The 24705-nt window shown below is 47.3% G+C and overlaps 2 protein-coding genes across 4 annotated transcripts in view; one reads left to right on the top strand and one right to left on the bottom strand.

Moving 5' to 3' along the window:
* CCNYL1 (cyclin Y like 1) overlaps positions 1-2861 on the top strand; it is a 37716-nt gene extending 34855 nt beyond the window's left edge. For all 3 annotated transcript variants that reach the window (XM_077884975.1, XM_077884974.1, XM_077884973.1), the window contains one exon: positions 262-2861. In XM_077884975.1, the coding sequence (XP_077741101.1) occupies positions 262-378 (117 nt within the window). In that variant the 3' untranslated portion in view covers positions 379-2861. The remainder of the gene's footprint in view (positions 1-261) is intronic.
* Positions 2862-13327: 10466 nt separating this feature from the next.
* On the bottom strand, positions 13328-16277 carry FZD5 (frizzled class receptor 5). Its single transcript, XM_077884972.1, has 2 exons — positions 15640-16277; positions 13328-15368 (listed from the first exon to the last, which is right to left on the bottom strand). The coding sequence occupies exon 2, from the start codon at positions 15111-15113 to the stop codon at positions 13344-13346; it is 1770 nt and encodes a 589-aa protein (XP_077741098.1). The 5' UTR covers positions 15114-15368; positions 15640-16277; the 3' UTR covers positions 13328-13343.
* Positions 16278-24705: the final 8428 nt, after the last annotated feature.

Below are 24705 nucleotides of genomic sequence, written 5' to 3'. Positions count from 1 at the left end.
AATACCTTTGACATTTTTGGAATCCAATTTGTAAATAAGCAAATTCTTCTTTGCCCATCAATCTAATCCTAGCCTTTTAAGGATATTACCTTAGTGAATTGGCAGGAAGTAGCATTCTCAGAACCTGGGTGTGTACACCCCCGCTATCCAGGGTAGCAGTAACTATGTGGCTTATCAGTGATGCTTTTTTTTTTTTTTTTTTTAAAGGCTGGAACCCTCTTTTTTAATTGTTCTTGTGTTCTATTTGATTGACTTTCCCAGGCCATTTCCAGATTGTGTGAAGACAAATACAAAGACTGGTCTCGAGCTGCTATGAGAAGGTCTTTCAGCGCTGATAATTTCATTGGTATTCAGCGCTCTAATGCCATCCTTTCTTAAGGGAGGTGTGGGAGGGGTTGGAACACCGTGAACCCCTCATTCTACAAGGACTGGAGGAATACCACCTCTCCTCACAAACCAGCAAAGTTAATATTTTCATCTAAAAGAAAGACCTCGAATTCAAGAGACTCGTGGACCACAAGGATTATGCTCATAGGAAAGAACGGGACTTTGTCAATGCAACACTCTTTTGTCCTTTTTAATGTAAACAGAGTTACAAAAACCACTCCAAAGCAAAAGCTCCAACCCACACACATATACTTGCTTACTATATTGGCTGATAGCTATGAGCTGAGAGGTTTTTTCTTTTTTAATTCAAATTTTTAGACACTAACTACATGACTTTTTTGTTTTCCTATTTTTTTTCTTGCCCTCTCCCCCAATATTGCTGCATATTTCTTTAGAATCAATGCAGTATTACCATGAAAACATGGGACTCCTAACAACTCATAAAGCCACTTAGGAACAGACTGTAGCATTGTTAGGTATTGAAGGGTTCTTCCTCCCTATTTTATCATTGAAGCTGCTAGTCATTATTGGCAATCAGTTTAAACCAAAAAGCTGCTGAGTAACACTTGTCATTCAGATTCTTTGCAAGCACTACTTATTAGCATATTAGTATGTTGAGAATCATAAACGGAGAAAGTATGTTATCGATTGATTATCTACTTCTGTTGGGTCCATGCTGCATTTCTTGTGAACTATAATGGTGCTTCTCATTTTCTGATGATTTTCCATTCTTAAATATGTGTATTAAAAGATATTTTCATAATTCCAGCCAACATGGTGGGCCGGTGGTAACAAGCAGATAGTGAAAAGGAGGTGTCCTGAAAATCTTAGTGCAACTTTAAGCTTTAATATAGTGTGCTTGGGCCCTCCAGGGCACTGCTGAAGTATAAATGCTACCGACTTACAAAACACCATTTGAAAGTGTGTAGTTATGTCTTGTAAACTTACCTAGTTTTGTAAATTTTAGATACTAGACTTTTCGATGATTGCCCCTCTTGAAGATGGCAAATGCTGGCTGGAACAAAAAAATAGTTAAAACGAAAAGTCTACTAGACTTTTCGATGATTGCCCCTCTTGAAGATGGCAAATGCTGGCTGGAACAAAAAAATAGTTAAAACGAAAAGTCTACTAGACTTTTCGATGATTGCCCCTCTTGAAGATGGCAAATGCTGGCTGGAACAAAAAAATAGTTAAAACGAAAAGTCTAGTATCTAAAATTTACAAAACTAGGTAAGTTTACAAGACATAACTACACTTTCAAATGGTGTTTTGTAAGTCGGTAGCATTTATACTTACACAAGTATCAAAGCTTAAAATTGTACTAAGACTTGAGAGATGCCTCGTACCCTCCCCTTTTTAAAATAGTTCTTTGTAGGGGCTTTGCTGTTCACCTCTTTTGACCACCTGAGTTTCTTTTTTCTACATTTGGTAAAACTTATGAAGAGCCATGGTAATTCACATGGAATAAACTGAAAGGAACTGGACTTTTAATTGTAGTGATCTGAAAGTAGGTGATCTGAAACAGCTCTTCGAGCCTACGGGTTAACCTGGCTGGAGGGGTTCTCATTTCCAGTCCTGCTGTTTAAGAGGAACCCTCACCTCAGGCTTTAAAGGGCAGGGAGTTAAGTAATCAGTCTTCTAGGAGGTTGGTAATGATGTCATTTAAACTTGAAATGTTTAAAAAAAAAAAAAAAAAGATTAGTGTTCCTAACCATGTGAAATCTTTCTCCTGCCTTCTCAAATGTAATCCAGGAATTTTGCCTGTAAACCTCGCATGTCTGGGCCAGGGATACTTTCTCTCAGTATAGCAAGGCTTCATATTATATTGAGTGCTGTGGGTTCCATCATTTTTAAAGGACAGACACATAAATGATAAGGGGTTAACCTGGCTGGAGGGGTCTCCTTTCCAGTCCTGCTGTTTTTAAGAGGAACCCTCACCAACAAACAAACAAAAAACAACAACAACAAAAAAAAAGGCAAAAAAAAAGAGGAACCCTCACCTCAGGCTTTAAAGGGCAGGGAGTTAAGTAATCAGTCTTCTAGGAGATTGGTAATGATGTCACTTAAACTTGAAATGTCAAAAAAAAAAAAAAGATTAGTGTTCCTAACCATGTGAAATCTTTCTCCTGCCTTCTCAAATGTAATCTAGGAATTTTGCCTGTAAACCTAGCATGTCTGGGCCAGGGATACCTTTTCTCAGTATAGCAAGGCTTTGTATTATATTGATTGCTGCAGGTTCCATCATTTTTAAAGGGCAGACACATAAATGATAAGGGGTTAACCTGGCTGGAGGGGTCTCCTTTCCAGCCTTGTTTAAGAGGAACCCTCACCTCAGGCTTTAAAGGGCAGGGAGTGAAGTAATCAGTCTTCTAGGAGATTGGTAATGATGTCACTTAAACTTGAAATGTTAAAAAAAAAAAAAAGATTAGTGTTCCTAACCATGTGAAATCTTTCTCCTGCCTTCTCAAATGTAATCTAGGAATTTTGCCTGTAAACCTAGCATGTCTGGGCCAGGGATACCTTTTCTCAGTATAGCAAGGCTTCGTATTATATTGATTGGGGCAGGTTCCATCATTTTTAAAGGACAGACACATAAATGATAAGGGGTTAACCTGGCTGGAGGGGTCTCTTTCCAGTCCTGCTGTTTAAGAGGAACCCTCACCTCAGGCTTTAAAGGGCAGGGAGTTAAGTAATCAGTCTTCTAGGAGATTGGCAATGATGTCACTTAAACTTGAAATGTTAAAAAAAAAAAAAAAAAAAAAAGATTAGTGTTCCTAACCATGTGAAATCTTTCTCCTGCCTTCTCAAATGTAATCTAGGAATTTTGCCTGTAAACCTAGCATGTCTGGGCCAGGGATACTTTCTCTCAGTATAGCAAGGCTTCATATTATATTGAGTGCTGCAGGTTCCATCATTTTTAAAGGACAGACACATAAATGATACGTAACAGTATATCAAATATTACAATCTACCACCTCAAAAAACATTGTTTATGGAGTTCGGAGCTTGGAGAGTTAAGTATTGATTGATTGCAGTTTTATTTTGAAAAGAATGCTACAACTTATGTGGTTTTTCTTCCTCATGTTTATATTAAAAGCTAATAAACTCTATTTTAATTAAAATCTGGCTAGTGTGTTTGTACCCCGTCTCTTGGTTCACATAGCATTCCATCTCTGCCTAACTTGGATCCTTTGAGTCGGCTCTGACCCGTGAGTAGGGTCTTGACAGCATTTTCAAACTGACCATTCGTGATTTGGTTTGACCCTTGTCTCTAGTTAGTGTCATCATGTATTTCTTTGGCTTTTGCTCTTTTCAGCCGAAAGACGTTTTTTTAGTACACTTAAAATCACTGGCCACGTACTCAGAGGCATCACACGTTAGACGGCATCTTTGAACAGCTCCTTCTTGTGCCAAGAGGAAAAAGCACACCAGAAGGAAAGGTAAAATATACCAGAGAGCAAGGAATTACAGGAAAGCTACAGAAACAGAACGTGAGGATTTTAAGCAGTTAAAACCTGGGAAAGAGGGCAGCCCGGGTGGCTCGGTGGTTTAGCGCCACCTTCAGCCCAGGGCCTGATCCTGGAGACCAAGGATCAAGTCCCATCGGGCTCCCTGCATGGAGCCTGCTTCTCCCTCTGCCTGTGTCTCTGCCTCTCTCTGTGTCTCATGAATAAATAAATAAAACCTTTTTAAAAAAAACCTAGGAAAGAAAATGGAAGAACTAGAATAATCGTCGCTGTAAAGAGAAACTGCCCACCTATTTTGACTTTTTAGAATACTATTTTCAAAGTCACATTTAAGTGAGAAATATGCCAAATCTTCATCAGGTTTAAAGCTAAGACTTTGGGCAGCCCGGGTGGCTCAGCAGTTGGGTGTCTGCCTTCGGCCCAGAGCCTGATCCTGGAGGCCTGGGATCGAGTCCCACGTCGGGCTCCCTGCAGGGAGCCTGCTTCTCCCTCTGCCTGTGTCTCAGTCTCTGTCTCTCTCTCATGAATAAAGGAAATCTTAAAAAATTAAGACCTTAGCCGCTCCGCTTGAGCAATACTCTAAAGCCTGAAGCTGCTGTATTTTCATCATCTACCTTAATTCACTGCGTAAGGTCAACTTTTCAGATGATCCCTTTGTTCTTGATAAACTGTTGGTGAGGTTAAATGATCTGACTTCATGTAGGAGGACGGTCTGTCACAAATCACTGTAAGACTGTACCCTTTACTACGCCGACTACTAAGCATAAGTGCTGACAAGGGTGGTCAAAGGTTAAATGAAAATCTGGGGGGAGGAACGCGACCTGAGTAGCTTCAAGAACAAGTTGGCAGAATGAGGTAGAATCACAGATTGTTCTTTCCCTGTTGGCTTTAATTCTAGATGGCAGTACAGACATTTTGATAAATGGGAAATTGAGTCAACTTAGGGTGAAAGTAATAAACATCCCCGAAAGCTGGTAGGTTCTCCGACAAACGTCACAGAGCACAGAAACTTGCTACCACTAGGGTAGTAACTATGGCAGCGTTCTCAGGGTTTCATACCTAGGAAAGGCTCGTCCCCTAAACAAGACTAAAAGAAGATCTACCTCAACTCATTTATCTTCAGTTTTAGTTTTTTTCCTTATTGGAATACTGACTGCAGTGAAACTTTAACTCTGATCTATTGGGAACTGGGCTTTTAGGTCTTTGCAAGGAAAAGACAAAGGTCACATGTCTGAACCAGATGAAATTCCCATTTTTATAAGTCAAAAATGGCTGCTCATTAGCAGTTTCACACGGTTCATCCTAAGACCTTGAGGCCCAATGCTTCTATTTAAAGAAACTTTCTTGCTGTATCAGATTCTATCACGACCTTCTCTTTGACATTTAATGTGCCCCACACATGCCCATTCATTATTGAAATCCAACACCACTGAATCTTGGTTTTGTAACAGTTCGAAGTTCATTTCTTGGATTTAGTTTTCCTATATGTATAAATACACTAGTCCTTGATTTAAAAAAAAAAATTGCTGAACCCAGTACTTACGGGAAAATCATTCACTCTGTATCCAAGTTATACAATGTTTTTGGAAAAGTTTAGCCACAGCGTATAAGCTAGCTGAAATCTTTCATCACCAAGACTTATCTGTACTCACATATGAAATAACTACAACTGTTGTCTCACCTAGAAGCTGCATTCATGAATACAGGGCTACTTGGAAAAGCCCTTGAATCTACAGGTTACATGCAGCATCTGTCAAGTTAAGGATTAGATGGCCTGAAGTCTTAACTGTTTGCCACTTACCGCCCTGACCAGCCAGACACTGTGACAGCAAGAAAGCAAGAGACTTAGGAGCCCTTCAGCCCTGTAGTTCACAGGTGCAGTCGGTTTGGTTTCTGAGGCAATTTCCACTATTTTTAAGAACATGTACTTAATGTGATACAGATTTTAAGAATACCGATTGGTGGTTGGGGATCTCTAGGATGCAGAAAGAATTAAGAATGAAATAGTATAGAAATGAAGAGAAATCGAAAAAAGTTTAACGTTCTTTTAAGAATGAACAGGTTAGGTGGTAATGATTATAACTGCTGGGAAGGGAACTAAGAAATCTGAATGCATTCAAGAAATTCAGTGGTCACCTCAGAACCTAAGGTCCCCAAGAAGGTATCAATAGGGACACCTGGGTGGCTCAGCGGTTGAGAGTCTGCCTTTGGCTCAGGGTGTGATTCTGGAGTTCTGGGATCGAGTCCCACATCAGGCTCCCCACAGGGAGCCTGCTCCTCCCTCTGCCTGTGTCTCTGCCTGTGATTCTCATGAATAAATAAGATCTTTAAAAAAAATAAAAGGTATCAATAGCATCCACTTCAAGACCTCAAATTATTCTGCTAGTTAGAGAGAGAGTGTGTGATCAAAGTTGGGGCAGGAGGAAGGGGGAGAGGGAAAAAGAATCCTAAGCAGGCCCCACACCCAACACAGAGCCCAACGTGGGGCTTGATGTCATGACCCTGAGATCATGACCTGGGCCAAAATCAAGAGTTGGATGCTTAACCGACTGAGCCACCCATGTGCCCCTGCTAGCTTTTTCTTAAAACACCTATTCCTTCATCATCTTACCATTCTCAATTCTACTAACCTTCCAGTCCCCAGATGGGGGCTTCGATGAGGGTCCTCCCTCAATAAGATCATCTCACCTCTGCTAGTGTCCAGCATGGCAATGCTTGATATTAGTTACTACTGGGACCCATTTCCAAAGCATTTCCACCGGGTTCCAGGAAATACAGAACTTCTGTGGCTCCCAGGCTAACCGGCCCCTTGTAATCCCCTATGGTCACCTACCTGAGCACTCCTGGTTTCCCCAGGCCAGCTGTTCCCCACACACTGCCCTCGTTGACTCCCCTGACATGCCCACAACCCCGAGATGGAGCTTCCCAGCCTAGGTAGCAACCCCACCTTCCAGCTCCAAGACTCATTTCATCTGGCATAAGGAGTAGATGCCTCACTTCTTAATGTAGCCTCTCCTGTCTTATGGGGGGAGGGGGGGATTCCATTTCAACTTTTTAACACCAGCCTTCTACATCACCCCTCCATCAGTTTATCCCCTTCTGCTTCAAAACTGCCATCTTCCCAATGCCAGGATGGGGCAATTTGACCTTGCTCCGTCCTTCACGTGTCCTATTATTTTTCAAGATACGGTCCCCAGACCACCTACCTCTCATCAGCTGCAAGTGCCTATGAAAAACGAAGCTTCTCTAAATGCAATGTGGAATCCTGGATTGGATCCTAGAACAGATAAAGAACATTAGTGGAAAATCTGGTGAGATCCAACTGCAGTCTGGAGTTAACAGTAACGTGCCAGTGTTGACTTCTTCATCTTCACAGTGTACTATGAGGATGTGTTAGCATTAGGGCCAAATGGGCAAGGGGTATACAGGAACTGAATTATCTTTGGAACTTTTCTGTAAACCTAAAATAATTCCAAAATAAAGTTTACTTTAAAAAAAAAAAAAGGCAGCAGCTTTTAGGGCCTCAGACCTCCTGAGTCTCAATTCCTGGAGCTTAAAAAAGTCTGGGAATCTACATTTTAAAAATAGGAGCCCCAAAAGATTCTATCACTTTCCATTCCATGACTGAACAGTTGCTTCTTCCTTGTGTCTTAACCTGATCTAATCCTTTAGATCCTCTCAACCTAAGATAAGTACTATTGTCTCTCTTTCACAGATGAGAGAACTGAAATACTCAAAGATTAATATGTCCAGGATCATACAGCCCATAAATGGTGGAGCTGGAACTTGAGTCCCTAGCCGTCTAGCTGCCAAGTCCTTAAGCATAACCATTCTACTGCCTCTTGGTCCTGTTTCCATTAGTGTCGAACTAAAGAGCTCAAGATCACTAAAAGAATTACCATTAATACCCTGGACACACCTATTTCTCCAACCTGCTAAGCCTCTACAGGCCCTTGGCTCTAGCCTGTGGCTTCACCCCCACCCCCTTTTCCACTGAGGGAAGAAGGTGGGGGGGGGGGGGTGAGCAATGAGAGAGCCCAGGGAAGACATGCCAATGACAGAGTCCTGTACACGTAAGGTACCTTTGGCTCTTCCATCAGGATCGAGCTCAACTAGTGTGTTTTCCGTTCTGTCTCCCAATTGCCCTAACTTATACAGGAATCTGATAACGTTCATAGCGCTCACTCTGACATTAAATTACATACTCTCATATCATTATTAACCTCTTATCGGATTTGTCTTATCTCCCCCCAAACAAGATTTTAAGCTCCTAATTACCTAGGTTCTCCTACATACTTAGGCCTCAGAGCATTGCCGGAGAACACTGACATACTGGGCATTCACGTGAGGCCGTGGTTCATAGGTTGGTGGCTAACCTGCATTTTGCCAAAGCAGCAGCCAGAAGAAAGTATTCTGACAATGGTATCTCAGGTCTACTAAACATCTGTCCAGGTTATTGGGGAGGTGCCAACCCTACATCAATTTCTATCCTCTTACCTGGGCTCCCTGACTTGTACTTAGAGCTTAACACCATGTTGCGGGTCTAACTGCTGAATGAGAAATAGTTTTGAGAGTCCCTGCCTCCCAACCAGACACACAGAACAACAGCTTCACCTCTATTCAAAGAGGTTCAGTAGAGAGTCTAGATGGAGGGTTGATAAAATAGAACACAATCTCAGGCAAGGTCTCTGGTCTTACATGTATTTCCCTTCATTTCTTCCAAGTGAATCATGATACAATCACAGGATCGGCAGGAGAAACCTATGAAGCATATTCAAGTAAAACATGTTTTCATTAGTTTTGCTTCTGGTGACTGGAATTGCTTGATTTTCACATTAATAAAAACATTGTCGCTTTAAGTACCATCTGAGAAATCAGATTGTGAAGTTAGAATCTCCTCAGGTACTCTTAGAAAGCAGTGTGTGTCTCCATAAAAGCATGAGGAGAAAAAGACGTGTACAGCATCTTTTTATTTTCTTTACCATTGCTTTTAATGCACTTTAAAATTTATCTACATCAATTGGGAACAAAGAAACAAAAATAGACATTTCTTTGTTTTTCATAAATAACTACTCTCCATATTTGATAAAAATTTCAAACCATTATTTTACCTTCCCACAAATATAATACATACAAAATCTTTTCTGAAATAATAAGGTCAGCAAATTAAGTAGCTTGAGACTAACATAACCACATACAACTGCTGTTCTACGGACTTCCAGGAACAAAACAAGAAACAAAAACTTATCAAGATGCTCTGGGTTTCCTTTTGTTAATGTTATGGATTCAGAATTATAATCATCTGCCAATAATAATTTATAGATTCAAGCTGATTGTCTACAAATAAAATATTGCTGGCTCTGATCTGTGAGTTCTGGATTTGACACGACAGTGAGGATGCTGCATGATAGGCACTATACATATAGGAAAATCATAAAAAGTACTGAATGCCCTGGACTCCAACTACTGACTCGGTATGTGCCTCATTTGGCTCAGTAATAAATTCACCTGCACCAAACCCGTATCGAAAGTCACTAAATCTCTTATATAATATATATTATGTATATACACACCCACAACACACACATACTACACACACAGTTTGTAACAACATGAAGTAATATTGTCTCAAAATGATGTACCACAGACATGATCCTGGCTGAAATAAATCCTGTAATTGTCACTGAGCTGCTAGAAGCTTTTGAGAGTTATGAGTCAGGTTACTTAGTTACTTACATCCTGCCCCCCCCCCCCCTTGCCCCGCTTTAATGTCTTGGTAGCTTTTTCCCCCCTCAGAATCATCCTCCCCCACTCCAGGCATATTTTCTTCCCAGGATCCCTTGATTGGACTTTGGAGGCAAGAAAGGGCATGCAGAGAGAGGGAGCAGACAGGCAATTCTCAGCCACTGTACCTCACACCTGCCTAGATTTGTGATGTTCTCTGTCCTGTTTGCCACATTTGGTGTTAGAAAGCAGTTATTCAAAGCTTTGTCCCTCCAACCCCCCTTGGTCTTTCTGTAGAGCACAAAAGTGAAAGAAGCCCCGTTAGCAGGGGCAGCAGTTCATTAAAATATACAACTACGTTTCCTAGCTCTGGGGTTTCCATTCTGTACTTGAGAGCGCAGGTCGGGGATGCTGTTATTAAGGTTCTGTGTGGGATCCATGAGGTTTTCTCCTGGCAGCCAGTGTCAGGATTAGTGCAGCCCTGGCCCAGGAGGAAACAGCCTAATGAATACCAACTTGGAAACAGTGCTGTTGGCACATTATTTAAGCTCGTACATGCGCACAATTACACAACACACACACACACACACACGTACACACACGCACACATACACACACAGGCCCGTCATTGGAAATGGCCATGTGGAAAGGTGACAAAGGTTTGCGAAGATAAACCAATAAGGCACCAAGAAAAATTATTTTCGGCCAATTTAGACAATATCAAAATGTGAGGAGGGAAGTAGTGTAAGTTAAAGAGACTTCCTAAGGTCTGGCCAACTGATTCACTGAGAGGTCATGGGAGTTCCTTTAGAGAACCTTCTAAATCCTGCCCCCGCCCCCCCAATCTATGAAGTGAGACAACGCTCCACACTGAACTGTGGAAGGGAGAGCCTGGAAGCTGTGCCTGTGACGTTAAACTGAATGGTAAATCCTCTCCAACTCCACAAAGCTATCTGTGAAGAAGTTGCTAGACCCCCACATACTAAGCTTTCATGTTTCTGTGAGTATGGATTGTTTGCATAATAAAAATGCAAATCAGGGGAAAATAGAGTGTGCGATGGAAGTAGAGGGTGACAGTAAATAGATCCGACCTCTCTCTCCCCTGGGTAGAGGTGGGTGGTTGATAGTAATAAGACTTGAGGGAAGCAGGTGGGCGCTATCTCCGAGGAAGGGCAGGGGTGAGGACAGAGACTGAAAAGAAAGCGGCACCTCTGAAAGTAGGTTCTGCAACTAGACCCCAAAAGGTATTACCTGTGTTGCCTCTTCTTGGCTTAGTATCCTTTGTCAAAGGCCTTATTATTATTATTTCAAATAAATCGGTTGTTCCTTTAGGCTTGGCAAGTTGCCAAAATGAAAAAAAAATACTTTTTTGAAAGGATTAATCCACTTCTATCCATTTCAAGCCGCAACTTTTAGATACACTGTGCATCGTTCCTCCATTCCTCCACAAAGCAAAAGAAGGGGGACAACCCAAATTAATCACAATGACTGCAGGCCGCAGAACAGTGTACTTTCTGACAAGACACACTATATTAGGGAAGAGGTCGAAGTGATCACGAAAGGCCCTTGTTCGAAAAACAGAAAACTTGGCCCTCAGACAGGGGATCTACTCCAAGGTTCTAAAAAAGCAGCTTCTGAATAAGGACAGGAATAAGGCATGCAAAAAACTTTGGGCATTAAGTTTTGTTGATTCCATTGAAATTTTAACTTTGATTCAGAGTATGAATGTGTAAGAGCAGTGCATTTTTATGAACACAAACAGCTTTGGAGAGTTTGCAAAATTACACTACCAGGCTTCTCCCTTGTAGCAAAGTGTTTCAATTCACTATGGGAACTATGCATTTCTTTCCTTAATATCTCTGAAGTGAAAACCGTCCTGGATTTAAATCTTACTTTTCCAACTTTAGTATAAAGGAAGCACAAATGCCTAGACTCGTCATTTTCCTAGGGACCCATCCTAAAATTGTAATTGTCTTTGCCATCTCAGTTTTCTAAATGTAAATGTAGTCCCCACTCAACCCTGGTCACTGGTATTTTGCTGGCCAATGCACTATCACCTCCTTCCCCAAGTCGTGGCCTCACAGTCTTCATGAAGGAACAGTTAAACAGATTAGAAAAGCAAACAGAATTCTTTAATAGTAAAGAAACCCGTGTGTGTGTGTGTGTGTGTGTGTGTGTGTGTGTATGTGTGTTCATATTTAGGCTTTTGTATATGAATGAATGGTTAAGCAGATTTAGGAAAGCAAACAATTCTCTAACAGCAAAATGCATGTGGGTGTGTGTGTGCAAGTGTGTACTCATCAATATATAGGATTTCTCAGAAAAAAGTAAGAAAAACAGATTGAGATGGGGGAGAGAGGACAGCTTCCCTCCTGCAGTAGCAGTGCCCTGATCCATAAGTTTAAAAGCAGATGCAGGTGTATTCCGGGTGTCATTTGTTTTGAGAGCCTGCAGAGAGCCATGTTTTGCTGCTTTGGGAATATCTGGCTATTAAACTAGTCCAAAGTCCAGGGACACTTATTTTCTCTCATTGCTGCCAATGTTTGTTCACAGGTAACCAGCCTCCCTTCCCGCCCCCCCCAGTTCAAGCACCCCATTCAAGGGTGGGTGTGGTTTCTTAATCACAGCTCTCCAGGAGAGGAGGAATAAGAAAAGCAAAAAGACTGTTTAACATGATAAAGGAGGTGGGATGGGGGTGGAGCAGATAAGAGAAGTGTTGAAAATTTACTTAATTACTGGAGGTATATCCTTTTTAGTCCTTAAATCTAAAAAGCAGCCCCTTTAACAACTATCTCTAAGTACTTCCAGAAGAAGGGAGTGAGGTTGAACACCAGTTCTTTTTTTTTTTTTTTTTTTTTAAATGGGATCACTCTGAAGCCTATTAAGAACCACCCACTCCTCCTCTGGCACAAAGCTGCCATTTTACCAGTCTAGAATTCAACCAATCACCATCCCTTAGGTTTTCACTTTTCCAAATATTTATACCGGCACTCTGTAATGCCACCTCTAACTTATTCAAGACAAGGCTGGGTGCTGTTAAGAATGGTTACAAGCACTACAGAAAAGAAACCGAAGCTCGATAAATAAAGCCAGGATGGCACACAGAATCATTAAACACTCTCTAACCTTGTCACTTTGGGGAGGCCCTAACCGCATTATGCTCCCCCTCCTTGGCTTGAGGTGGGGTTTCCCTTAACTTGGGGACTATAAACAGGGACAAGCAGCTCGCCTTAAAGCATCTTGGACACTTTAAGCAGTGAAAGGAGAGAAAACGAGCTGAAAAAGCGCACTCGACAGCTTCCCAGTCATAGCAACTTAAACTTTCACTGTTCACATTTTTTTTTCAAAAAAAAAAAAAAAAAAAAAGACACAAGTATAGGAAATCTATTTTCCCAATTTAGACCACACAGTTCAAAGAAACCTGAACCAAGCGGAACTTCATTATAATGCCAACCTTAGGATTGTAAAGCCCCCCCCCCAAAAAAGCAAAGGTCAACTGCGTTGCCAAAATGCAACAAAGTTAAAAATTAAGAAAACTACATATAAATTAAAAACAGGGCTCCACTAACAAAAACAAAAACAAAAAGGTAGTAAGAAACGCGAAACAGAATACACGTGAGCTGAGCCCCTCTGAGAAGTCCTGGGACAGGTGCTCCCTTGAAAGGGCCCCAGGAGGGGGCCTCAGCGCCACGCAGGTAAACGGAAGTGAACTTGGCAAAGCTACCCCCCCCCCGCCCCATCCCCCCCCCCCCGGGCCTCCGCCTCCTACACGTGCGACAGGGACACCTGCTTGTGGTAGGCGGCGGCGGCGGCGGCCGGGGGGGCGCCCGGCGGCCCGGTCCTGCCCGTGAGCGCGGCGCTCGCCTCGTAGTCCCCCGCGGCCGTGGCGCCGCCGCTCTTGTGGCCCCGCCGCGCGCGGCAGCAGCAGCGGCTGGTGAAGCGCCGCCACGACTCCACCGTCTTGCCGGACCAAATCCAGACGCCCGACGTGATGCCCACCACGAGGCACATGAAGTACTTGAGCATGAGCACCCAGTACTCGGGCTTGGCGCGCGGCTGGCCGGCGTCGGGGCCCGGGCACGCGCAGGTGAGCGCCGCCTCCCAGCTCTCGCGGTAGTGCTGCTCGTACAGGTAGCAGGCCACCACGATGCTGGCCGGCACCGTGTAGAGCAGCGTGAAGATCCCGATGCGGATCATGAGCTTCTCCAGCTTGTCCGTCTTGGTGCCGCCCTGCTTGATGACGCTGCGGATGCGGAACAGGGACACGAAGCCCGCCAGGAGGAAGAGGGTGCCCACCAGCAGGTAGAGCACCAGCGGGCCCAGCACGAAGCCGCGCAGCGAGTTCAGGTTCTGGTTGCCCACGTAGCAGATGCCGGCCACCGGGTCCCCGTCCACGGAGCTCAGGGCCAGCGCCGTGATGGACTTGACGCTGGGGATGAGCCACGCGGCCAGGTGGAAGTACTGCGCATAGCCCGCGATGGCCTCGTTGCCCCACTTCATGCCGGCTGCCAGGAACCAGGTGAGCGACAGGATGACCCACCAGATGGAGCTGGCCATGCCGAAGAAGTAGACCAGCAGGAAGACGACGGTGCACAGCGCGGGGCCCGTGGTCTCGTAGTGGATGTGGCTGTGCTCGCGGCTGCAGGCGACGCTGGCGTGGCCCACCACCAGGCGCACCAGGAAGCCCAGCGACACGCACAGGTAGCAGGCGGACAGGAAGATGATGGGGCGCTCGGGGTAGCGGAAGCGCTCCATGTCGATCAGGAAGGTGGCCACCGTGGTGGAGGTGGAGATGAAGCACAGCACGGACCACAGGCCGATCCAGAAGGTGGCGAACGTGCGCTCGTCGGGGCTGAAGGAGGGCTGGTAGCAGGGCACCGCGCAGTTGGGCACCTGGCCCGTGCGCACCTTGTTGTAGAGCGGGTGCGACTCCTTCAGGATGGGCACGAAGGGCTCGCGGCACTTGCACACCGACGGGGCCCCGGCGGCGCACTCGGCCCCCGAGGCCGGCCCCCCCGCGGGGCCCGGGAGGGTGGGTTTGGCCGGGAAGGGCCTGGGGGGCGCCGTGGTGGCCTCGCTGCGGTTGTAATCCATGCACAGGACCTCGGCGTCGCGGCCCAGCACCGGCAGCCGGTCGCAGCTCATGCGCTCGGGCCAGGCGAAGCCGTACTGCCGCATGAGCGGCGAGCAGCCGGCCTTGGCGCGCTCGCACACCGAGCGGCAGGGCGGCAGCGGCTTGTGGTAGTCGGGCAGGCAGATGGGCGTGTACATGGAGCAGAGGAAGAAGCGCAGGTCGGGCGAGCAGTGGATCTCCACCAGCGGCCAGAACTGGTGCACCTCCAGGCCCGCCTCGTCCTGCGTGTCGTGGTTGAACTGGTTGGGCATGTGCGTCAGGTTGTAGCCGATGCCGCGGCACATGGGCACCGTGATCTCCTGGCACACCGGGGCCTTGGACGCGGCCGCCGCGCGGCCCAACAGCTGCGCCAGGAGCAGCAGCAGCAGCGAGGGCGGCGCGCACGGGTCAGGCCGAGCCATAGCCCCCTCCCTCCCTCGCCGCCCGCCGCCCGCCGCCACCGGGCCGGCCTCTCCGCCGACTCGGGTGTGTGTGTGTGTGTGTGTGTGTGTGTGTGTGTGTGCGCGCGCGCGTGTGGCGCCGGGGCTGGCAACCTGTTGGTTTCTTTTTCTCTCAAATCCGTCCGAGATCAACTGTTTCGGGAAGGCGCTGCCAGACGGCGTGGGGAGGGGCGGCGCGGGCTCCGACGCCGGGGCGAGCACTCGTTACTCCAGAAGCTGAGGGAGAAGGAAAATCGCAACCACTCCCAGTTAGACAGGAGTCCGCGGCTCGGCCCCCGCAGGCGCGCCGCGAGTCTCTAAGTTAGCGTCTCTCCCCCTTCCCTCCCCTCCGCCTCCGGGAACCAAGCTACCGACTCCCAGCCCGCCCCCCTCCAGGCCGGGGGCCTCCGGGCTGCACCGCGGGGCCCGAGCGCTCAGCCGCCCGCCCAAGGGCGGAGGACCCGGGACGCGGCCGCGGCCGGGGGAAGGGGAAGGCGCGGGCTCTCACCTCCGCGGCTCCCGGGAGAAGCAGGCGGTCGGCGGCCAGCCTGGGCGCTCCGTCCCCGGGACACTCGCTCACAAACGCGACTCGGAGCCGGGCTGGCACCCGAAAAGTTTGGCGGCAGGCTGGGTATCCGGGGCGCGGCACATGGCAGCAGGTGGGGGCGTCTCAGAGAGGGGGTCGCGCCCGGGACGCGGCCGCCGCAGGCCGGTCACTCGCCCTCGCCTCCTCCGGGGCCCCCTGCATGATCCGAGCGGGGCAGAGCGGGAGCAGGCCGCGCGCTCCAGCGGGCTCCAGCGGGCTCCAGCGGGCTCCGGCCGCCGGACGAGGGGCGAGCGCGCCTGGCAGCACCTGGGCGGGAGGAAGGCGGTGGGCGGCAGCCGGGGGGTCCCGCTGCCTCACTGCGCCGCGAGCAGCCGGCGCTGGCCCCGCGGGGACTGCATGGTGCCCGCCCGCCCGCCCGCCCGCCGCCGCGTCCAGCCCGCTGCTCGCCTCCTCCCCTGCAGGGGGCTCCGCGCTCCAGCGGGCTCCCGGGGGCGGGGGCGGCGGCGGCGCTCCCGGGACGCGCCCGGCGCGGCTCCTCCCCCGCGCTCCCGCACTCCCTCGCCCACCTCCGGCGGGTCCGGAGCGGCGCGCGGCGCCGAGGGCAGCGGAGACACGGGCGCGGGCGGACTGGCCTGTCCCGCCCCGCCCGGGTCACCTGCCTCTAAAGCCCGCCGGGAGGCCCCGCCCCCGCCCCGCCCCCGCCCCGCCCCCTCGCGCCAGGGCTCGGTTGGTGGGCCGCCCCGCCACGTTCTCCGCGCGTCCCCGCCCACTGCCCCGCGGGCTCGGCCTCCCCGCGCCCCCGCCCCGGGCGCCCTCCGGCCCCGCCCCCGAGCGGGCCGCCGCGGAGCGCGGGCCAATAAGCGGGCCGGAAAGCGACGGGGGCGGGGCGAATGCTAATCGCTCCTCCTTGAGACCCGGGGCGGGAAAGCTTTGCGGCGAGTCCTCCTGGAGTTCTCTGCGGGCGCCTGCGGGGCCGGAGCTCCCTTGCCTCTAACAGACTTAGCTTACGGACCCTTCCTTGCTTGCTTCCAGAGCCCCTGGCAGGTCTCTCTGCAGCCGAAAGTCCTTAGCGTCCGGCGCTTGTTCAAAAGAACTGCTCGAGGAACCCTTCTTAGCCGTGGCACCTGTGTCCGCTCGGCGCTGCGCTCAGACCAGGTGAGCTCACGCTGAGAGAGGAGCCGAGGCTTACCGAGCTGAGCCCCTACTGTGTGCCCGACGGCGCGCTCGTCGTTCATATCTTAATACTTAAGAACTCAGGTCTCTACAATTCCGTGAGACAGGTACTCCTTACAGGTGAACGGGCCAACGTATAGAAACTTGACCACGGCCACCGAGCTAATACTCGCCCAGGAAAGCCGCAGCACAGGCGGTCTTCACCCGGGTCGGCTGAGCGCCTGGCACGTAGTGGGCGCCCAAATGGTGACTCGGGATCCGAACCCACGTAGCTGCATCCCGGTGTTAACCACTTCCCGCCCCCCCCCCCCATGGACTATCTCTATCCTCCAGTCTTCAACCTTGACCTTTGCATCTCGTCACAAAATCTTATGGTCGTGATAAGAATGTGATTTTCTTCCTGTCTTTGGACGTTAGTCCTTTATCAGTCAAAGTTTAAAATCCCAGGCAGTTCCGAAGTGGGCTGCGGAGAGCAGCGGCGCAGGCTCGAGGCTCCGTAAGGGGCAGGGCGCCCGCCCCCCCCCCCCCCCCCCCCCCCCCGGGCTGCCGACTGTGAGCCGCGCACCCGCGTCCCTCGGGGGAGCTGGGGCGCAAGGAGCAGCCCCGGCCGGCGGGGAGACCCTCCGGGTGCCCGCTCTCCAGATACATTATTATGCTGCAAGTTTTAAATGTCCTAAAAATGTCTCTTTTTCTACGTGTTCTAATTAGGTTGGAAGACTGAGGTGTTCAGCATTCTTGAAATTCATTCACACGCTTACAAAGAGGGTTTGAATTGTTTCCCGCTCCCCCACCCCTTCCTTCCTCTGGGAAGAAGGCGGAAAAAAAGCAGGAGGGCCTGGGTACTTCAAGGAGTCAGGACTGGACTAAAGGGCTGAGACAGACTGCCGTCATTGTCCTTCTGTCCTGGATCCCGTCTGTACAGGCTGGGAGACTGAATTGCAGAATAGCCCTCTCCCTCTTGCTGGTCAGCAAGGCTTTGTGGACAATAATGAAGAAAGTGTGCATTATTCATCCCAGACTCAAAGTTTAAAGTGAATAAATACAACTGTTTCACAAGCATCAAAACTATTGATAAATATGTTTAGAATATACTTTACATCTTTCCTTCCCTGACATTCTACAGGTGTTCATATTTAACCTCTTTTGTGTTTTGGAAACACTTGGCACTCTGGGTCAGCAAACGTCCCAGGGTCGCAAGTAGTGGGATTGAAAAGCTATGGAATATCAAATCAAAAAGAAAGGGAAACCCTCAGTGGAAAGTATGTGCAGACTCTGAACATGCCAAGCAAGGGCTGTCTCATTCTGTGCCCTTTATGTGACGTGTGTATTATTGGGGATGGACAAGTGTTGGCTAATAATAAAAATCATTTGAAGTTGGAGAATGTTAATCACTCATGCTGGAATTTAGCCAGAATACTTGTGTTATTTCACTTGGTTCTGATTCAAACGATGTTATCTACTGGCCTACAAACCTCCCCCTTCTTAATCAAGAATGAAATGTTATGTTTGCTTGGAGGTCTCTAGTAATAGTAGTAATAACAGCAGAAAACTTTGCCAAAAGAGACTTATCTTGCACTGTGTAGTTTTTTGCATCATTTAAATTTTTGCTTTTTAAATATATATTACTTCAATTTAAAGACAGTTTAAAAACATGCTGATGGTTTAGCCTGTATTAAGGAGGCTGCTAATTCGTTTACATTATCTCATTTAATCCCTCACAACAATCAGATGGAAGTGGGCCTCATCACAACTTGCTTGAGGTTACCTATCTAGTCCACAGAAAGGATAGAAATCAAAATGCTCTCTTGAGTCATAATTTATTATTCAACAAGCTGGAAAACACTACATGATCTTTTAAAGGTGCAATTTGTAAGTATCTAGAACATAGCCAAGCATTCTCTTTGATTCATTCACCCATCTATCCTTTCATCTAGCCATTTGTGTATCCATCCATCCATCCATCCAAGAAACCAAATTTCTGAGTTGAAGACACAACTGCTATGTTAAACATGTTTCTACAAAGCCAAATTCATGAAATTCAATTTAAATGATTGTCCAAAGTGTGTTTATTAATTGATGAAAATACAGAGGACAATGTTTAATATTCAATCAAAAAAGTGTGTGATATTGCAAAACTTTTGAGGTCGTGGCTTTGGATTTTGTCATCAGGGAATAGTTGGAGCATTTTTAATCTTCCGAGGTTGGTGTTCCTTCTACATGCATTATCCTGTTGAGATACTTGAGAGTTCAATGTTTTAGGAATGACTGGACAGATAGACTTTGTATACTCTTCAATATCTTCATAATCAAGCCTAGAACAGTAATGCTACACACAGACACCTTCAATAAATATTTGTGAAATAAATGAATGAATGATTGAAACATCAAAGAGATTATCTTTCTAAACTTTAGCAACTGACATTGAATCCCTATGACCTATATCTCCGAGGCTGACCAAACCCTGTTAAATGCATCACAAGTCCAAACCTTGTCTCTGTCTTTACTGGCTGAACCACCTAAGAGCTCCAGATGCTCCTTCCTTACCTATAAAATGGAGATACAAATAGTTATCTACCCCATAGAGTTGTAGGGAGGGGTGAATGAATTGACATGGTTGAGAGCTTAGCACCTCATCTAGCACCTGATAAGTGTATAATAGGTCTTAGTCATTATTATTAGTTTCTACTATGGTTTGTTCTACTTTTCTGTTTTCCCGATCTTCTATATTTTCTTGTGTGTATTACTTTAATAATGGGAGAAAAGTGATACTTTATGTCTGAGCACACTCTCAGCTGTCACCAGCTATCTCCGGTATCTAGATATTAGCTAAAATTTTATGCCAAGGCAGGGATCATTGCACATGCCCTGAACCCAAGTGCATGCAACCAGACAATGAGTGTGCGAGCATGCACAGTGCTGGCTCAGGGAAGACACCGCTAGCCAACATGAATCCCTCACGGGTGTTTCCAGATGAGCCCTTTACCTGTCCTAGAGCATTTCTGACCACTTCTCTTATCAGATCAGACACTTCTAGATGAGAAAGCACGACACTGGCCAGAGGATTAATGAGTCATTTCTCCATGTGCATAATGAGAATGTCTTGTTCATATCATAAGCAGAGAAATTCAACCATAATCTTTAGTCCTTTCCCTTCCTCCATCATGTGGAGATTATAAAAAGGTAAAAGCTTTCTCTTCCCCCAGAGGTAATGGCAGTACTCATCTTTCCCACGTTGACCTCTGGCTCTCAGCAGCGCATTGTGATCATGTGAGGAAGCTTTAAGAAACACTGATGCGTGGGTCCTATTAAATCGAAATCTCTAGTTCAGGGACCTTTGAGATCTTGTTTTTTGGTTTTGTTTGTTTATTTCTTTATTTTTGTCGGTGCTTTGTTTTTAACTCTCCAAGTGATCCTGATTTTCAGCGAAGGTCAGGAATGACTGACATAGTTGATTCTGTATTTCCTCAGTATGGCCCCAAACTCAGGCCCAGCTGGATCTTCGACAGAAAGGGTTAATCACGTCAGTGTGTAAATGGAACACCTCGGGAGAAAGTGTGGAGGAGTACAGTCTAATTGCTTGTGGGTCTGTTTGGGCTGTAGGAAAAATCGGGTAAAGCAACAGGATTGTGGTTATAGGGGTGAGACCATTAACAGCAGTGAGGACCAAAATAACGTTGTACATATATGATCTCTTTTACCCCCAAGAATCCTGTAAGGTTGATATTATTATTTCCGTTTTATAGACCAAGAAACTGAGGTTTAGACAAGTAAATTGTGACATAAGGTCACGCACCTTCCAACTTAGAGTTTCTGACTCCAAAGCCTATGCTGCCATCGACTGCAGACCCCAAGTGAAGCCCAGCAGAGAGGGTCTTGAGAACCACCAGAAGGTAAGTCTTGGGATAAGCAACTTCCCTTGTTCCTTTGCATCTCTTTCCGGGGGACCAAGCTGAATCTTCAGCAGTGGGCTGGCCTTTGTGTGTGTGTGTGTGTGTGTGTGTGTGTGTGTGTGTGTGTGTGGCTAATGTGAAAATGCTGAGGGCTCTGCATTCATCTAGAATTCAGTGTGAATCGAGAGCCAACTTGTTCTTTGGCCTTTGCAGACTACGCAGGAGGTGGGATGCCCCTTAGACCTGAACCTTCCTGGTATTTTGGCAGGGGAAGCTGCAGTTCAGTAAATATTGATGTGGCCTGTGCTGTGGGCTGAGCACTGGTGCCAGAGTGCAAAGATGAGGAGGCGTGGACTTTTCAGGCAGGGCATGGTGGGAGTACAGCAGAGGCACCTATCCCAACCTGTCGGAGAAGACCTGGGCTGTGCCCTGAAAGGCTGCATATGAGTTAGGCATCTATCAGTCAGGGTTTGGTACAGAAAATAGAAACCACTCTAGGTATTTCTTTCTTTTTAAAAAAAAATTTATTTATTTGACATATTGAGAAAGAGAATGAGCACGAGCAGGGGGAGCAGCAGGCAGAGGGAGAGGGAGAAGCAGGCTTCCCGCTGAATAGGGAGCCCGACGTGGAGCTCTATCCCAGGGATCATGACCTGAGCCGAAGGCAGGTGGTTAATGACTGAGCCACCCGGGCGCCCCCACTCTGGGTATTTCAAGTGGAGGAAGACAGTACTGGGAATCAAGCAAAGGCTTACAGAATTGTTGGAAAGGCTGGAGGAGCAGAAGTCATCAGGCTACCTGGACTGTTGGATTCCAGGGGCCACCACAGCATCTGTGTCCTAGAAGTGACAATGGTGCTGCCGCCACCACTGCCTTCATACCCATGAACCTGGTGACTAGACACTAAGACAGGTTGCCGAGTCCAGCATTAGGTGCTTCTTAGCATCACCTCTCACACTCTGCTTGCCAGCAGCAGCAGCAGCAGCATGGTGCCTTCTCCTTGCATCCACCTGCAAGATCCTGTCGGAGGCACCTGGTTGACTGTACTTATTTCATATCCAGACCCGAGCTGCAAGAGAGTCTGGGAACTGAAGTTTAGAAGTGTCCAATTTTTCCATCTAGATTACTAGAAGAAGGCTATAACGGAAGCAATCCTCTGTATCTGCTACAGGTGAAAAAACTGAAAAGAACTTCCTGGACAGAGGAATGAGCACAAGCAAAGGGCATAAGGTCACGGAAGAGCAGAGAGCAAGTGGCTATCAGTGAGTCACAGAAGCATCTGAATCAAAGTTTTCACCTGAAGGGACACTCATGTCTAATCAACGTAGGTTTACATTTAGATCCATACGTACACGTAACACGCTTTTACTGATATTGCGCTTGACGTACTCAACTGTCTGCTAATGCAGAAGGAGAAACAAAGTGAGCCAAAGGCACAAGAAAGAAAGAAATGAAAGTATTAGGTGATATTCGTGTACACAAAGAAAACAGAGACAGGCAGCTCGGGTGGCTCAGCGGTTTAGTGCCTGCCTTCAGCCCAGGGCCTGATCCTGGAGACCTGGGATCGAGTCCCCTGTCGGGCTTCCTGCATGGAGCCTGCTTCTCCCTCTGCCTGTGTCTCTACCTCTCTCTGTGTCTCTCATGAATAAATAAATAAAATCTAAAAAAAAAAAAGAAAGAAAGAAAGAAAGAAAACAGAGACTTAAACTTCTCCAAGCTTAATGTTGCAAACACTGTTGATACTCAAGAGTCATCTCCCCTTTCTCCTTCCTATCAGGACCCCAGGCTTTTTGTTTGGTTTGGGTTTTAATCTACTCTTTTCTGCACAGCCATGGGCTCCAGGAGGGGCAGGAGCTCCAGCCCAAGCCTCAAGAAGTAGCATGTGATTGGTCCAACTGGTCATGCTGCTTGCCTTCTTCTTATCAGTATTGCGGTTCCCCGGGGGCACAGGGCACCTTTCTGGCCCATTCGGGAGTGGGCCCATGTGGGGTAGATCTGCCAGGGGGTGCTGGGAAAGATTTTACTCCAGAAGAGAGGCAGCCCTCTCTCTTGCTGGGTATCATTTCATCTGCCTGCAATGCCAACCATCGCAGGCACCATCTTGCATCCAAGAAAGTGCTAAGCTGGTGCACAGGAGGGATGACACGGGGTTCCTGAGCTGCCTGCCTGCAGACTTCTTGGTACGTGATGGAACACACTACTCATTTTTTTTAAGCCAGTTGAGTCCTTGCTTTCTGCCACTTGCCACTGAGAACATCGTGACTGCTGCACACAGCCTGCAGATTTAGGATGAGGATCTTCCTACTTATACTTGGCAAATAGAAGTCTCTTGAGGAAATTTAAGGACAAAAATTTATCCCCTTCCCCCCTCTCTGTTTTTAAATTTATTATTATTATTCTAGAATAACTGTTATTCTTCCTTCAAAAGTATTCGAGACCCACTCAAATGTCATTCCTGGGTGGCTGAGTTGTTTGTTATTCCCACAACCCTTCCACCACTCCTCTATGACAGCATCTTACTCCTTCTCTTTCAACAAATAGTTACAGAGTACGTGTTATAGGTTCAGTCATCTTCTGGGCCCAGGGGGTAGAGCAGGGAACTAGAGGCATGGAGATCCCAGTCTAGCAGGAAGACAGAAGATGACCAAAAACATTTAAATATGATGATTCTCGTCAAAGGGGAAAAAAGAATTCTTATGGCAGCATTTAAAAGAGGAGGTGCGCCTGGGGGCTTGGTGGGTTAAGCGGCCAACTCTTGATTTCAGCTCAGGTCTTGTTCTCAGGGTCATGAGATCAAGCCCCACCTCAGGCTCTGTGCTTGGTGTGGACCCTGCTTGAGAGTCTCTCTCTCCCTCTGCCCCGCCTCCCCCCACCTCTCTCTCTCTCCAATAAGTAAATACCTCTTAAGAAAAATAAAAATAAAAGAGGAGGAAACAACTACTTTGAAGTTTATTTTATCGCAGTGGGATTATCTGTTCATGTATCAGTTTTTCCCACTAGAGTATGTGTTCTTGCAACCTCACATCCCTCACCCCTTCCTGAGAGATGGTTATTTTCCAGAGGTGACTGCAAAAACATCTCCCATTCCACATGTTCTGCAATGCAAACTTGCCATTCCCTACCGGGGAGGGAAACAGGAGGTCTTACGTCCTCTGCTTTGCATCTCAGTGAGCTTGTGATGATTTTGACCGATAGATTATGTTGGAAGCGATGCTATAGAGCTTCCAAGATTGATGTCATAAAAGGCCATGCAGCTTCCACCTGCTTCCCTTGGAGCCCTTGTTACTTGAAATGTTCCTTCTCTGGGGCACACCCTCCTGGGACCTATAGGTGGATGCCCCAGGTGACAGTCCCAGCGGAGTGAGCATTCGAGTCATCCCAGGCCAGGAGTCTGACATATGAATAAAGGAGCTTCCTGATAATTCCAGCCCCCAGCCTCAACTCCTCCCCAGCTGTTCAAGTTTTCCCATTTGAGGCCCCGGGTGTCATGAAGCAGACCCAGGCCATCCCTGCTGTGCTTTCTCCTCACTTGTGCTCTGCAGCATCCATGAGCATAAGAAAATGCCTACTGGGTTTACGCCACTAGTTGGGAGTGGTTTGTTACACAGTGGTGGTGACTGGAATACCCCAAATCTGCCTTCCTGTGAAATCTTAGATGACCAAGGAGACCACTTTTTTTTCTTTTTACCGGCCCCAGCTGGTGATCAGCTTAGGCACTGAAGCTCAAGAACTTTCATCCTACTTTCATCCTGTTGAGCCTCGCTGTTGATGATATGCATGTGAAATGTCTAATCTTTTAAAACACAAATCTTCACCATTGATCTTAATATCCTGCTGCAGTGAGTTCCCCAGGTCAATTGTGTGTAGTGGGGAAAAAAGTACCTCCTTTTATCCATTTTAAACATGCTTCCTTTTCATCCCATCTTGTCCTCTTGTTCTTCCCCAAGTAAAGGTATTTCCATTT

Source organism: Canis aureus, chromosome 36, assembly GCF_053574225.1.
Source record: "Canis aureus isolate CA01 chromosome 36, VMU_Caureus_v.1.0, whole genome shotgun sequence".
NCBI lineage: Eukaryota > Metazoa > Chordata > Mammalia > Carnivora > Canidae > Canis > Canis aureus.
Note: the sequence above shows the minus strand (reverse complement) of the source record. Positions and strands in the feature narration are given on the sequence as shown.

What these genes read in the sequence shown, in the direction of transcription:
- FZD5 (XM_077884972.1), bottom strand. Translation starts at nt 15,113, where the DNA reads ATGGCTCGGCCTGACCCGTGCGCGCCGCCCTCGCTGCTGCTGCTGCTC.